The following is a 16,437-nucleotide window of genomic DNA, read 5'->3' as shown; positions in this document are numbered from 1 at the left end:
AAACAGTTTATACAGATATTCACAACTGTTTCTCACACAATAAAATTGATTGATTTTGAATTTTAATATATATAGTATTGTCTTTTACAGATAGAACGATGGGGGTGGAATAAAAATGTTACTGACATTTAACAGAAAGACATTTTAGTAACGTCTTAAAACTCAGAAACATAGGTTACATGATAAAATACCGTAACTCACTTCTGGGTGATTGATGTGCATTATTGTGCGCGGTTCAAATTTCACAGCAGTCCTGCCCTATGCCATGTTCTTTTACTATCCAAATATAAATCCATGTGATATAATCAAATCGATTATTAAGGAATCGCTAACACATTGAGAGGATTCTGTGTTGATTTTAATAATAACCGAACACATTACCTAGCTAGAGCGACGAATTTCTGCCTTGCAAGCATTATCTGTCATTCCTTCGCGGATGATGGCTGACGTTTCACAGTTGTGAAGGCTCTGAACGAAACAGCTCAACTACGAATTCACAGATGTAACCCTGTCGCTGAAAACAGGCAGTACGCTTTTCATGGGGCGTCCCTGTTACTAGCAAATACACCAGTGCTAAAGTTGAAATTACTAAAGAAGGCAGATCTGAGAATAAGGAGTGATAACAAAAAGCTGGACAATAATCTCATCAAAAACTGAAAGCTGAAGCGGTTTACTTCGATTTTTTTTCCTTTCAATTGAAAAGAAATGATTCCCTTTTAAAGAAGAGAGAACAAAACCGCTCGTGAGCAATTTCTGTTGATTAAAGGAAAAATAACTGCGGTATAATGTATATTAATACCAAGGATCACCAAGGACAAACATTAAAGTAAAATAGCATTTACGCTAAACGTTACCACCGACAAAGATGCACTTCCGTGGCTGATATCTTCTATAAATCGCTGGCTGAATGCATTCGGAAATTATTTGCACGGTGACCTTTGTGTTTTGTAAAAACCTTTGATCAGCGATAACTTTATTAAGGCGATTTTCTTTCGTCGTACCAGAGGTTGTTACCAATGAAAGATTTCCTTTAAAGTTCCGTGCTAACCGGACTCCAGTTATGCAGTAGTGTGTACTGTAAGTCTACTTTGATGGTGACTCTTAATTAAAAAGCATTTATATTGAAATATAATTAAGCTTAACAGAAATTTAATTTACATTTGCTTCTGTTGAAGAAGTACAGATCATTAGATATCGGATTAACCGTTATTTTCACGTTTCTCATCTATTCTAATCTATTTTCTCAACTATTTCAATTCAATTGTTTATCATTTCATTTTGTATCGCTTAAAATCAAATTAATTCCATATTAATACATTTTGTAGATGCCTTTCACGAGAAAATGTATTTTCACCACTCCCACTATGAATCTCTATTAATAGCCCGTCAGTTTTGAATTTGTGCGCTTATCGCAACATTCTTATTGTAAAGAATATAGTGTACGGTCGAGCGTAATGTGCATAAAAGTTATATGTCTAACAGTACGTGACATCCCGGTGCCTAAATGATAACATTTGACTACTAATTGTCAAGGCCAAGATAATATTATTTTTTATGGTTATCGAGTTTTGCATAAACCGTAGAAAGGATGGGCTGCGCAATATCTGGACTGGGTCTGGCACCAAAGCAGATAGATGCTACAGAAGAGGAAGCTCTTCCACACTTAAGTGATCATCACATCGAACTGATCAAAGACTCCTGGAAAGTGATACAAGAAGATATCGCCAAAGTTGGGATAATAATGTTTGTCAGGTATGTGGTTATTGCCTTTTCAATCCGGTTACTCACTTTCTGCCACAGAGTCACGTTTTATTTTACCACCTGCCAAGTGTGGGTTGTTTAGAGAGCACTTAAAGCACATTCACGAATCTCGGCTACAAATTTATACAAATATATAAACTGGTTTATAACAATCGTTTCAGCAAATAAATGTCGCTTGCGGCACGAAGCACAGGCTTCGTGTTTCGACCCTGATTTATATTAAAACTAAGGACTATTTGGGAAAATGAACCCAAACTGCTCAACTGTACCAACAATGAACTGTACAGTATATTCAGCTGCAGTATGATGCGAGAGACACGGTAGTTAGCTACAGTATATATAAAATATATAGTTTCTTTAACCTTGGAATTAAGGATTTACAATAATTTACTACACGTACAGTATGGTAAATATACCTCTTAACCTTTTTTCTTCTCTATATATCAGTGGGATTCAAGACTATTGTTTGCAAACAAGCAAAACGCTGTGCAGCCAATAATCTACCTGCAGTTAGCGACTTTGAAATAGTACAGATTTTCCGTTGTGTAAATGTCCCCGCAGTTTAAAAAAACAGGATGCAGTAAAAACACCTGCTGAGTATTCACGTACACAGCTCAGGGTGTCGCTGGATGTCTCTACATTTATCAATTGATTATTAACTATAATCACTATCAATAACAACACCTGGGGCAAATGGGTTACGTATGTGGTTCAATATCGCCTCAGGGTGATCAAAATCTAACCTTCTGTTTATATAAATTGCATAATTCAATATTAAATATGGTGGTAGGTAGAATAAGGGTAACCTGCTAGGAAGGGCTTTGTGAAATGAATATAGTGTTCAGGTTTCCTGTGAAATGTTGACGTGTTACAAAAACTGGATTATTGGCTACAACTGGCATGTCTACAACATATTAGACAAGGACTTAAGAGTACATTCATGTACTGTACTCCCTTCAGGCACCCTGATTTCAAGACTGTGATGTGTACATTTTCTACTGTAATGCCAGACCAATAATTCTGTCATTTTGTTTTGCAATGTGTCTTCAATCATCCGTTGGAGCAGTGGTTCCCAATCCTGGTCCTGGTGGATTTTGTTCCAGCTGAGCCTTCAGTTACACAATGAAACCTTTCATTGACTTGATAATAATAAGATTAATTACAGCTGTTTGTTCCTAACTCTTAAACATGCTGTAGCACTAACTGTTGTACTTTATAAGTGGATAAAAAAAACATACTTGTGACTAGAAAGAAAAATGCACATATTAAACTGAAGCAACTACTTAGATCAAGTAGAGCTTCAAGTATCTAATTTAAGGCGGGGTGAAATGAAAACCAGCAGGTGTGTGGATCATCTAGACCAGGATTGCCAACCACTGAACTTGAAATTGTACCCCAAACCTAAGTACATGTTGCCATAAGGAAGTACTGCATATATTGGAGATACCCACAAGCTCAGATATTTCGTTGTCTTTTCCTTTTAAACCACTAGGAAAATAATTAATTTTCACTAAGCCATTTAAGATTGGGCATGTTTTTTTTAATTCAATTAGAAGTGATGGAGGTATTTCATTTTACCTCAAGCATTCACAAAGGTTTAGGGGTTTCTTGCACATTCATTCATTATTTAATGACCTGGTCCCTAGCAGTTGTTCAAATTAAGGTTAAGTAGTTTTGATCCTAAGACAAAACTACCATAAAATTATTTTACTATCAGTGTCAACCCAAAAGCTTAGGTAAAACTGAAGTTAATAGAGAACAGGTTAGTAATGGACTTTGACTGCTGATTTACACCACTCCATGCTATTAGAATTTGGTGTCACACTGACTCCAAGATTGATTACACTAGCGCTCCCAGTATGGAGAGACTCGTTTTCTCATTCCTGTGATTCACCAGTACACGTTCTTCATGACAGGCCTATTGTATTGGTGAAAATTGATAACAACATGCACATACATCACCTTCAACCTTCCTCATTCCACTCTGTCTGTCAGTGCTAACCCAGCTATTCTGTGCACCTTGATTCAAACGATACATAACCCAGCTATTCTGTGCATAAAATACTTAGGATAAATCATTGGCTTTTGAAAAACTGTAAACATAAAGGCCTTTTCTTTATTTGAGTTCTGAGTAAGTGCTCTCAGCTGTATTGAGATTCACAGGACATTTTCAGTGCAACCTTTTTACATGTGAAATTCTCACTTGATGTGTGAGGATACAAGGAGAAAGCTGTTAGATAGCCCCAAAACACACAGCAGCTGCGCCTCCCCTCAACACATTACAGTACATTTACATTATATAATATGTTAAACAGTACTATTAAGACAATACTGGACACCACTTCTGTGTTTTTGCTTTTTTAACGGAAGAAGAATTTCAAAATTGTTATCATATGCCAACGATATATATGGTTTTCCTCACCTCCAAAATTCAGCACAGAAACTGAAGTGCAATATTTCTCTACTGAAGACAGGTATTCCACATACATTGTCTGGTAAATTGAACAACCCATTCGGAAAATAATGTTAAGTTACAGTACATTCACATTTGATTTAATTTAATTAATTTAAGGATTTCTGCTGGATTCACTTCAAACAAACTGTATGTTTTGGAACACTGTCCAAAAAGGAGCAAAAAAATTGGTCACACACAAAAATAGGATGATGAGGAAAATATTCCCATGCTCAATGATACTACAGACACCAGGGAGACGTGCTGGTGATTTTATGGGCAGGAATGCACTAAATACTCTCTCGTGGATACCAGTGGTATTTTTGCCCTCTGGCAAGTTCTTTTGTTGTCCACAAGAACAACTTTGCCATGTCCTTATTTGTATGTGTGCCACATTTCACTACTCCACTCACTGTTTTTCGTGATACAATTGTTAGAGAAGGCCGACTGGCATTATACTGTAAGTGTCCTGTATATGAAAAGAAATGTTGTTGTACTTGTGTGTAATTCATTATCTTCCTTTTTAAGTGCTCTTGTGTTAGTATTCTGATCGATTCTGAGTTATTTGTGGTTATGCTGTCATTTGTCTTTGTAATTCTTGCAGCCTTAGGGTCTAGTGGAGTATTTCTTTCAGTTAATGCAATTCTTTCAGTTACTATAGTAGAGGAACACATCTGTTTAAAGCATGCTTGGAAGGGTAATGCTTTAGAATTGATTGTGTGTATCTAACCCAGAAAGACATTTATTGAAGTAATTTTTGTGGTGTATGTAATATGACATAATGACAACTATTCTAAGCCAAAATACCAAAAGCCATTATCACATATGATATGATTTAAATTATCTAAGTGGATGAAGATATTAAATAATCCAGCACTAATGGTAAATCAAAAGGCTGTACTGTAGAGACAAAACCGGAACTCAGGCTGAAACTTTCACCCTTAATTAGGCCTTTAATACCAGCTGGTCAGCTTATACAAATATATGTGTTTCATACCCTTTTTGCAGTCATTAGTGACACAGCTCTGGCTTCTCTGTAAGCTGATACAAGTACAGCAAGAAGACTTTTATGCCTTGTTCCACCTTTGATTGTTCTTGAACTCCTAATACTATAAATCATTAATACACTACAAAGACTACATTACAAACATATTTTGACCCAGTGGTTAAGATACACATCACTAGGCTACAACCTGTGCCATTTCTTCAGAATGGCTTAAACATGCAAGCAATATCTCACACTATTTCAATGTAGTTGTAACACTGCAACCTTTTGATCCCTGGATTTTCAAAAATGACAGTCATGATGGAGTACATCATATGCTAAAGGGGCTAAACGGGACTCCCCTCCACCACCACCAATGGGCAGCATCTACCTGGATGATGTGACAGCGGCCATATGAGCTAATGAGACCCTTAGAATGTTGAAGTCCACAACAATTATTTTTCTTGGCTAAAGTTGGAATTATAATACAGTAAATGTAAAGGCAGTTTTGTAATACAAATTCTGAAAAGCCCTCACCAAAACAAAAAAAGAGACTATTTGCAATGCTGCAGGCTTCAATGGTATTTAGAAAAAGATTTGTCCTGATTTGTATAACCACTGATGTAAACCCTCAAAATGTAATAAGGACAAAAGGTCTGGGCCAGTTAACGTACAAACCCAGCTGTCTGTGTGCGATACTTTTCAACCAGTAGAATTGATTGTTGCTCAGTTGCCAGAAGGCTGCTATATACAGTAGCTATTAGAGAAGGCAGGAAATCGTTCACTGTCCAGTCAGAGAGGATTATATCAGTGGTAATTTGATTTGATGAGGCAGATTTATGGCAAAATAACCCCTCTGTTGAATAAAACATGAATTTCTATCAAAACAGCAGTCTCCCAAATACAGCAAACAAACAAATTGTCAACTCTTAAACTCTAGGACCCAAATTCTGCCAATGGGTGTTGGAAAAACTAGATCATTCAAAAAGCCACATAAACAAGATAAGAGAATTATATCTTTCCTTTACTGTTTTGACAGCAAAAAGAGAAAAAAATGTTAGTAGCAAGTAATTTAGTAATTTAATGAGCTAGTACTTATACTGAGTTGTGCCAGGGCAGATTGTCATTATTGTAGACGAATAAGCATTCTTTTCCATATTATAGTAAGCCAAGCTTTACAGTTTCTTTTTAACTAATGTTTCTATGATTTCCTGAATTTGTCCTTGCTTTGTTATATTATTTTAGCATCCTTTATATAAAGAATATATGTAATTTTTTCTTCTTTAAAATAGCTGCTCTTTGAGGCTGTCTTAAACTTATATTTGTGATTCTGATAAAATATTGCACACAGTATATCCTCGTTTTAAAAGATAAGAAAATTTGCCTTGTAGCTCCTTTAAATCTTAGAGGCTTGCTGGTAAAAAAAAACAACTGTCCACATGACCCCAACAGACAGGTCATGTTTTCAACAAACATTTACCACCACATTGTTTACACCTGTTTTTAATCCTGAGAGACATTGCAGAGCATCTCAGAATTCTTTTTGAATGCTAATTTATGTCACAGAGGACACTTTGACCTTTAATTACAGTTACTAGTGGTATTTATTTATTTTTTACAAAGAAAAAAAAATTGACAGCAAGAACTAAAAAATGTTTTTCTTTTTGCAGGAAACAGTGAATATTCACTGTAGGTTACATTTTTTTTGCACCACAGATTAGTACAGCTAATACAATAAAAAAAATTCTATAGTAAAACAAATCAGTCACCAACCATCAATCCAAAATACAACTTGACAGTTTTTAAAATTTTTAAATTTCAGTATTCTGAGTAACAAATCAGCAGCCATCTCCAATTTAAAGGCAGAAGAAAGCGGTATAGCTTGATATTTTAAAGTAACAAGTGAAGGTTTATTCCATGCATCTTTTCTTTTCAGCATGGAATAAACCTTTACTTATTCCTTTGCAGCCTACGCATGCTGATGCAGCTACCTACTTGAACTAGTTTGATATTTTAACCACATTAGCCATTATTAACCCCATGCCCCACCTATTGTACAATATGCCCATCAGCTGCTCAAGCTGAATATATTTGTATTATACCTGTATTGTATACTGTATGTATTTATGTTCCCACTATGGCACTTACAGCTATTACTTAAACACCAGATGAAAAAAAATATTCTTGGGATGCTGAAAATATATTAATATAATAGATAGTAGCTGTATGGTCCTACATGAACCATTTCAGAAAAGGTTTCTATATTATAGCTTTTGTTTATTTCTCTATGTTAGATTTAAAACACACTGTTAAGTTTCCTCTATCATCAAAAGGGAAGGATGTGCTAACCACCTTCCATACAGCTTGGGTAAAGCTACATTTTAGTAGTTAAAACTCATGAGGCTACAAACTACAATTACTGGAATTAAATAATATCTACAGGAAATAGATGCATTTTGACTATACATTGAAAACACACCTCCTTGCTTCAATTTGTACAATCAAACTGTACAAACAGAACTTTATGTACCACTAGTGTCCTTTTTAGAACCAGGGATGGTGTTTGGTATCTATACAGGGATGCTACTGGAAATTATACAGAAATACTACAATAAACACTATTGTGTAAACTGTCATTAAACAAAAGGGAATATCTTAAACAATTGAGTTCAATGTCGTACAGATTCAAATGAGGATTGTGAATGATCAATGGGCATATATACTGTACTTAATACATTTGCATTTACTGTGACATTTTCTGAAAAATAGCACCATAGAGTTAATACCTTTGATCAATAAGAGCCCAAGAGATTAGTTGACACTAGGGGAAAAGGTTTTTAATCTAAAAAAAAGATTAATCGAGTTATAATACCTTTTGATATGAAACCATTAGAAGCTGTGTCAATTGATTAATGGGGCCATATCTTAGTCTACAAAGTGTGATGTATAAAAAAATTCCAGCTTTTCTAACAAGTAGCTGTGAGACAGACCTTGATGAACACAGCTATCTCTATAATATTTTATTGAGCCATTGTTGTACTGTGACAAATTAATTAAATTATGACAGTTTTTTAAAAATAATTTCAGAAGCATAAAGGGAGACCTAAATACCTCATAATTATTTTTTTCTGACAGATGATTTGTTCAGAATGCAGGAAAAGAAGCTATATCTTCACTCTGTAATTAGAAAGCTAAATGTTCTAAGCAGTTAATCAGAAAGCACTTACAGTAAGGCAATCTGTGTAAAGCAGTATTTTACTATAAATATGTCTAAGAAGGAGTTCATTTTCCTTTCCTTCATCTTACTGTATCTAAAGCTGAGTTAAGAGAAGAAAAAAAGTACTAAAAGCTCCTGGTTGGCTCAACAAGTGAAGGTGCTCATTGTAGAGTGAATGTTTGCTCTAATCTCCAGATGTTGTCAGTTTGACCCTGGACTATATCATTAGCTGATTGGAAGTGAGATTCCTCAGGTAGTGGTAAACATTGTCAAGCGCTGCCAAGGTTGGATATGATTGACACACCAAGGCTATGCCTGGCTTGTCATGTAGCAGCAACTCCTGGGGTTTTGCTACAGAGCCTTTGCGTATATACAAAGCTGTCATTGAGAAACACTCTACTCCTCAAGTCTGTTTCCTTCTGTTAGACGCTGCAGAGCTCATGGGGTAGTAGTTAACAAGTGGGCATCCCAAAAGAAAGAATGTACAGATCCACGTTTTACCAATTCAATTTGGGATTTAAGAGTGAGTTCATTATAAATTGGTGATTCTAATTTGAGTTGTTGCACTTTAAAACATCAAACAATCATGGCACCCTCTACCAAAGTAATTTATTCGTATATTATTTCAGTTCCTTCTTGAAGTAGATATTGTATCAAATATAAAAGATTTGTTTTTGGAAATCTTAGGTCTAACCATACTGCAAGGAAATATACAATTTTCATAAGGCTTTAGTCAGATTTAAACAGAACAGACAGTTACAGTAGCATATTAAGGGCCATATTAAATCAAAACTCTGAACCACCTGTCAATCCTAAATAACTGACTCAGTGCTTGATTGGACATTTAAATTGGGTAGAAAATAAAAAAAGAACCTTGTGCCAAAATGACTGCCACATATAAATGTGACTATAGTTTGCACCTAGTAAGGGAATAGGTAATGGGTTTATTCCATCCTGAAAAGAAAAGAAAGGAAACACGTTTCGACTGTGGAGCCTTCTTCAGGTTTGCACCTAGTAGTTGGTAAATCTTAGTTTAATCCCATCCTAAATTCATCCCACAAAGAGAAAATTATTAATTGTGCTGCTACAGTTTAATCCACTCAAAGCACAAGAATGTCTGGTGCTCAGCTAAGGTCTGGAGTTTCTCAGTTTTGAAAAGTAAACATTTCATTTTGTTTCAAGCCAAAATATCCCATCTTTAAATAAACATCAAGTCCTTGGGTCCTCTCCACTGTTCCAGAATTGCAACCTTTTATAAATCTTTAGTCTGCACTTATGAAATCAGAATATGCAACTTCCACATTTAGTTGTCCTAGAAAAGCATAATTACTTCAATAATGGAGAAAGGATACTGTAAGTTCAATGTAGTGGTTTACTACACCCATTTATCCATGTTATGGCACAGTGGAATGCATTTTTGTGATCAAAGTGCTCTTGTGGTCTGTCTGTGCTTGGACTCATGGTCATCATCCTGCACATATACTGTAAATATACTGTATTATAGATTTGTGATTCTCTCCATTTTGTATTTTCTTATTTTATTTATGTATTATTTCCACCAAACTGTAAAATCCTGTTCTGCATTAAGTTACTAAACTTTGTACATTACACTTTTTTTAGTATAAATAATTTTCATAGTATTATAAAGCCCTTCATACTCTATAGGCTGAACTGAATAAAATCTGTTTGCTACCTGCTTTATCCTATACAGGGTCATGCATGAATCAGAGTCTATCTTGGTTAGCAATGGGTGCAAGCCAGGCTACACCCTGGACAAGACACACAGAGCAGACATACACACACGAGAGACATGTATACTCCCACATTTAAGGCCAGTTTTCCCAGAAGGCAATTAACCTACTGTACTAGTACTGCATGTCTTTGGATCATGGGAGGAAACTGGAACACCCAGAGGAAACCCTCACAAACACAAGGAGAACATACAAACTCCATGCAGACAGCACCTAAGGTTGAAACCACAATGCTAACCAATGTGTCAACACAGCGCCCCGACATCAGATTTATTTAATTTAACTACATTTAAATTACTTATGTATGCAGTTACTTCACAGAATGCAACATTGTTACATAACAGTTGACAGCATTTCTGGAACTATATCTACACAAAGCCACATATTAACACAGAGAAAAAAAAAGGGCTCAAAAGGGCTATGCCGATAAACAGCATTTTCTATACATGTAAACTAATTCTGATGAACAAAAACAACAAAATGAAAAACAAATATAACAGCAATGCAGTACTTGAGATTTTGGTGTTATTATGTACAGACTGTAAGACATTTATGTGCAAAAGATGAAGAACATTGGAAAACAAATTAGATTTGGGAAATGTTTCCCTGAAGAAAGCCCAGACGGTCAAAGAGACTGACCTTAATATGTCTGGTTCAAGTCAGAGCAGCCAGTTGTGGCACACTTGACCTCAGCACAGCAGGCTGAATGAATGGCATGTAACAGTGGAATACAGATCAATAAGGCTTATGTCCAGCTCAGATCTCATCTGACTCCCTCATACATCAATACCTAAAATAAGATTATTGTAGCCTTCAAGCACTCACCCTTGGACTAGAAAAGACCTAAGCCATGTACAGTACAAAAGCAACAAGTGTAATAAAAATACAAAATGTTTAAATACAAAATACAGTACATATACTTTTTGAATATTTCTTGTGTGATGTTACAACAGCAAAAGGAACAGACCATTCCCTTTTCACAGAAACATAGATATAACAAAAAAAATATCATGGCTATATGATACAGTTCAGAGATGTCTGCCTGCTTTTTGCCCCTTGAGGTTTTAAAACTGAATAAAGTATGCTCTTTCCCTACTACAATGCACAGACACAAAAGGTAGTTTTGCTACAAAAGCAATAAAAACAAAATTAAAAATGTGATGACTATATACAATAAAGCATATGCCCCATTATTTCTTTTCTCATAAATCCTGTAGGGCAAAGGCTGATACTAGATGAAGCAGTTAGCAAAAAGCCTTAGCAAGCACTGACTTACTGTACCATAGATCCTATTTGGAAAAGTATGTTTTCTGAGCAACAATTATTAAAACATTTCAACCATGAAAAAAACATCCCAAAATATTCTACCACACTCCTAGGGAGTTTATAAGAGCCTGTTTTTTTTCAGATTATGTTCCTATGTCTTTGTTGTCTCATTACTTGCTTTGAATTTGAGCTCTTTGAATTAGAGTCTATTTTCATTGGCTCTCATGCATTAATGGCATGTTGCCACTATCTAAGATCAATAATCATTCTGTCGGGTTTTGATCTTCTCTTGTTATTGATATTACAGATCCGCTCAAATCCAAGATCCTATGACTTAGCGTGTACTACATAATGCTCTCTTTGTATAAGAGGTCATAAGCCATTTTTGACATCTGCAGATCAAGGAATAGGACAGATAATACCACCTACACTGCTGAGATACAAATATACAACTTGAACTGCCGATGCCGATTCATGCAAAACCATGAATCTCTTTCAGCTGAGGCATGTTGCCTCAAACAGGGATCAAGACTTTCTAATTCATTTGCAAAACACAGTAGAATGGAAACATTGAGTACACATACAGGATCCATAGTCTCCTGCATCTTCTGTGTTTATTTTGCACCTTGTGACATCCTTATTTGCTAAATAAATAAATTTTTCCAATTTATATCTCAGTTACAAGATGTACTGCCACATCAAACTCTCAACCAGAGTATGCAGGTCACTAATCGCTAAGCCAATTCAATGTGCTTAGTCCTGAAAATATTCAGTTTTTCAGGACTAAGTTTAATTGGTATGGGTCTTATTAGGCATCTGTCATTAGGATTCCTACAGTAGTGCTTGTCAGTGCCTAATGCTGTCAGCTGAGAGCCACATCTCTCCCTCAGCTGATGCATACTGCAATGTTAGCATTGTAGCACTTGCACTACTAGAACTAGAACATGACAGGGCAAGTTTTAGAGAAGTAGCAATAAATCCCTCTGGGTATTCCAAAGTGGAACTAAAATGCTGACAAAAAAGATTGTTGAAGATCAGAGTGGCAACAAAAGAGGATAACATTCAGTCCAATGTGCTCATTTGTTTTTCCATTTCTGTAAACTCCCTTCACCAGAACTGACAAGACACCCCCACACACCTCTTGAAAAGGACAATTTGGAGTACCCAATGAAATATAACCAGTATTTCTTTAGGAGATGGGAAGAATGCAGAGCATCTGGCAAAAACCCATCTGACACATGGAAACCCTGCAAACTCCACACAGATACACCAATCTAGAATCAAACCCATGGAGCTGTGAGGCAGTTGTGCTAACCACCATGACACCGAGCCAAATATGCCATTTATAAAATCCTGCATCAGAGGCATTGAGCAGCTTCCTAAACATCCGATTAGAATTATGCAGTGGAATCCACCAGTAGCCCTTAAATTTTGGAAATAAAATTGAAACGTCATGGTTAACCTTTCACTTGTTCATCCGTGCAGTGCCATTTGCCATCACTGCGGTGGAAAACCACGGTGTCTTTGTTGGAAAAATGTGAAATTCTGAGTTTGATGCTCTGTTCCTCATGATTGCATTTAAACATGTAAATTATGTATATATAGCACAAAATAATGAGGTATTTCTGGGCACCAGTCTGGGCCTGTCATATTTTCTCCACCTGACTGCATTTTGTGGCTGACAGACCTAATTCATAATGAGGCAATCTTGTAGTTAAACCAGCTCTTCATGAATTTCTATGAAGCTCTTATCTGTCATGTGTCAGCAGTATATAGCAGCATGTAAAGAAATAGGAACAGAAAACCTTTGAATTTCCAGTACTGTACAGTTATGTCCATGTGCAATTTGTGTCACTATAAGCCATGTGATCATATGTGCTGTCCAATCACATGAAGATTTACTGATAAATCATGTGAGTTCCAATTTTCCATTTATGTCCTGCTTTGCTGTAGATTCTTTCAATTTTTATTTTTCTTTTATCATGCTTTGTATCTACACTTTTAGAATTCTAGATTACCTACCTCTTCGAACACTAGTTTGAGTGTAGACTTGCTACTGTATTTGACAACTATGACCAGAATTCTCTCTATTGGCTAAGTACCCACTCTGACTTGAATTGGTCTCATTATTATTGATTTTAAGCACAGTAGTGATTTATTTTTCTTATTGGACTACAGTGAACTTGTGGTGTAGTCACTACTGCAGGTACTGTAGGATTCAAACTGTAAGATACAGGAAATTGGTCCAGTAAATCCACTTCTGGTGGAAGGTCTATAGTCCCCATACTAGTATGAAAGCTGTGAGCAGAGTGATTTGATACTTCACCTGGGAAGGATAGAAACAATGAGTTTCAACATATAAAAAATGCATTATTCTTCCGTAGAATATTAAGAAAGCACTAGTATATTATAAGCAGAAAGAAGGGGTTTACATGCAACCTTTTTGTATTCTCACTACAAAATTTACAGAGGCACATCCTGTAATCTGGAAGGTATATTCTGCAGCCCTTAAAGGACATCAAAGGCCAGAGTAAAATAATACAGTATATAACCTTTCTACATGTCAGAGACAAGTAACTTTCTCTCTCTGACATCACAATTAATATTTCTACTGTCATTTCTGATATTCCTTTTGTTGGCAGCTTATTCTGTGTTCATACTGAATTGCTATGGACATATTCATTTTAAAAGGTAGAGTGTAATGTGAGGTATTCTTCCAGTTATTCACTTTATGTAGTCTAGCAGACCATTTTGTGTTTGAAATAAATTAACAAACATTATTATGGATAACTGCCCTATCTTTTAGGCTATTTTTCCAAAGTTATAGCAAAAGATTAGAATATAATCTGCTCTAATTTGGCAAACAATAATTTAGAACTGGAACAATACGGTAATAATTAATATATAAATTCTCTACTCTGTTTTTGTTTCACAGAGCTAGAAAAATAACTGGAAAAATCAATTTTGCACTTTGTTTTTCAAATTATAAGAAAAGCAAAAAGTCTGTGATTAAAGCACCTTGGTGGCTGTCAAATGCATTAGCTTCTCACAGTTTAAGCAATTTAAATTAAATTCTTAAACTTAACAAAGGATACCAAATGTCACAAAAATTCCGAAGTACTGTAACTCAGGCTGTGAGTCATTTTGAGCAGAACATATTGCTTATTTTTTCTTGAAACGTTTCCTTTCTTTTGTTTACTCCTACTGAGATCCAAAAACATTCTTCAGCTTCGAGCTATACACGTCCTCAGCTACATACAGACCAGGTGATAAACAGCCAACTTAAAAAATATTTGGTAAAATCAGTCTCTTAATCATTTCTGCATCAAAGAATTTCTTGAAAGCTGACAAGATCATAATTTTGGAAAGGTAGGAAATGCTTATTATGAAAAAAATGTTAAATACTATATGTAATTTGCTATCAGAGTACTGCTTAAAAAGATACAGACTATAAAACAACAAAGAATAGCTCAATAGTATTGTACAGAAATGAATTGTAGTAATTTATGTTCAATTGTACAAAAAGGGTGTATTATGCTGTTAGGGGTATATAAAAAGCCGTGGGTAGCCACTTGTTTATTGAAGTTGTCTGTATCATTCTATAATTTAAGATGCAGTTTTATAAATTGCACATCCTAAGAGCAACTTTTGGTGCACATAATTACAATTCACTGCTACCAATGACTGAAACATTCTACAAAATTAGATGTAACTATCCTCTTTTGTATCTGGAGGTGTTTAAAGTTGTATGATTAAATCTTTCCTGCCTGGCACTTTCTAATACTGTTACACTCTGTTGTGTTTAAAATTGATTGATTATTCTTTTCTTAAAAAAGAGTATTTTCTTATTGGTATAACCCATACCATGCACTGTACCAGAAAACACAATGTATAGGCCTATTCTTGGTAGTGTTGCTGTCAAATCAAAAAATATATTTTAGCATATTTTTTCACACTGATTAAGGAATGCCAGAAAATAAACTAGTTCCTATGCAATATTCAAACCATTTTTAGCATTCAACTATTATATACAAAATATTAAAGCAGGACAGATTAACTGAACTAATTAATACAGTACAAATACCTAAAATCATACTGATATAGATAAAGTACACATTAGGTGAAACATCTCATCTCAGGAAGGTTATTTTCATTTTTTTTCTCATTTGTAAGGGCTCAGAAGGTCAGCTGATGTATTTCAGCACAACATCGAGAATATCGATTCAGATGCCAACGGAAGATAATATCTTGACAGCTTTTTCCATTGGGTGGTACATGCCCTTCACACGGTCAGAATCCAAATACTACATTTTCACATTTTTACACAGTATGATAGATCTCAAAGTCAAGGAGTGAAAGGGTCATACAAAGGGCATTTTCACAAAGGGCATTGAAATTTGAAAACTTTCCAAGTCGTGCACTGAGAGTTTGCAAAAATGAATACATCTGGGAAGAAGCTTCTGTGATAAATGATGCCTTGTTTCACGTAGTTACCTTTATAATATGCTGTTATGCTTGGCTTGTGTTTTTGTTACTTTCTTCTACAGATTGCACAGACAGCTGGTTTAACAGAGGCCGATCATATCAGTGGCTGTGTTTAAAGGTTCTTTTACTTGCATTTTTTCTTGCCTAGGTGTCTGGCACAGTATTAGAATGATAAAATGGGCAGAATGCAGAGATGACACAAAGAAATGCTAACTGCACCTTTGATTCATAAGCTCAATCAAAAGGATGAAAACATTTGACAACATTCTTTTTTAAGTTTATCATATATAATTTTTCAATTAGGAAATATGCAAGATTTTCAAAAAAGAATTAAGCTTTATCTAGTGTAGATATATAACTTCTTAAAAAATTGCAACACAGAATTAAAGGAATTAACATGAGTGTAATATCTCACAGTAGGAATGCACACCTTTTGTATAACTGCTTTCCTGTAACCATGAATATCTCCTGATCTGATTCACTGGCTAATTTCAAACTGGAAACCCAGGACATGGTAGTG

The 16,437-nt window shown here is 35.3% G+C and overlaps 1 protein-coding gene across 1 annotated transcript in view; it reads left to right on the top strand.

Annotated features, from left to right (window-relative positions):
• Positions 1-587: 587 nt before the first annotated feature.
• xgb (x globin) overlaps positions 588-16,437 on the top strand; it is a 38,517-nt gene continuing 22,667 nt past the window's right edge. The window contains exon 1 of the mRNA XM_088925011.1: positions 588-1,752. Coding sequence (XP_088781137.1) covers positions 1,589-1,752 — 164 coding nt within the window. The 5' untranslated portion in view covers positions 588-1,588. The remainder of the gene's footprint in view (positions 1,753-16,437) is intronic.

The sequence above is a fragment of the Atractosteus spatula genome, chromosome 9 (assembly GCF_055471065.1).
Source record: "Atractosteus spatula isolate fAtrSpa1 chromosome 9, fAtrSpa1.hap1, whole genome shotgun sequence".
In the NCBI taxonomy this organism is placed as follows: Eukaryota; Metazoa; Chordata; class Actinopteri; order Semionotiformes; family Lepisosteidae; genus Atractosteus; species Atractosteus spatula.
This window is presented reverse-complemented; position numbering and strand designations above follow the sequence as displayed.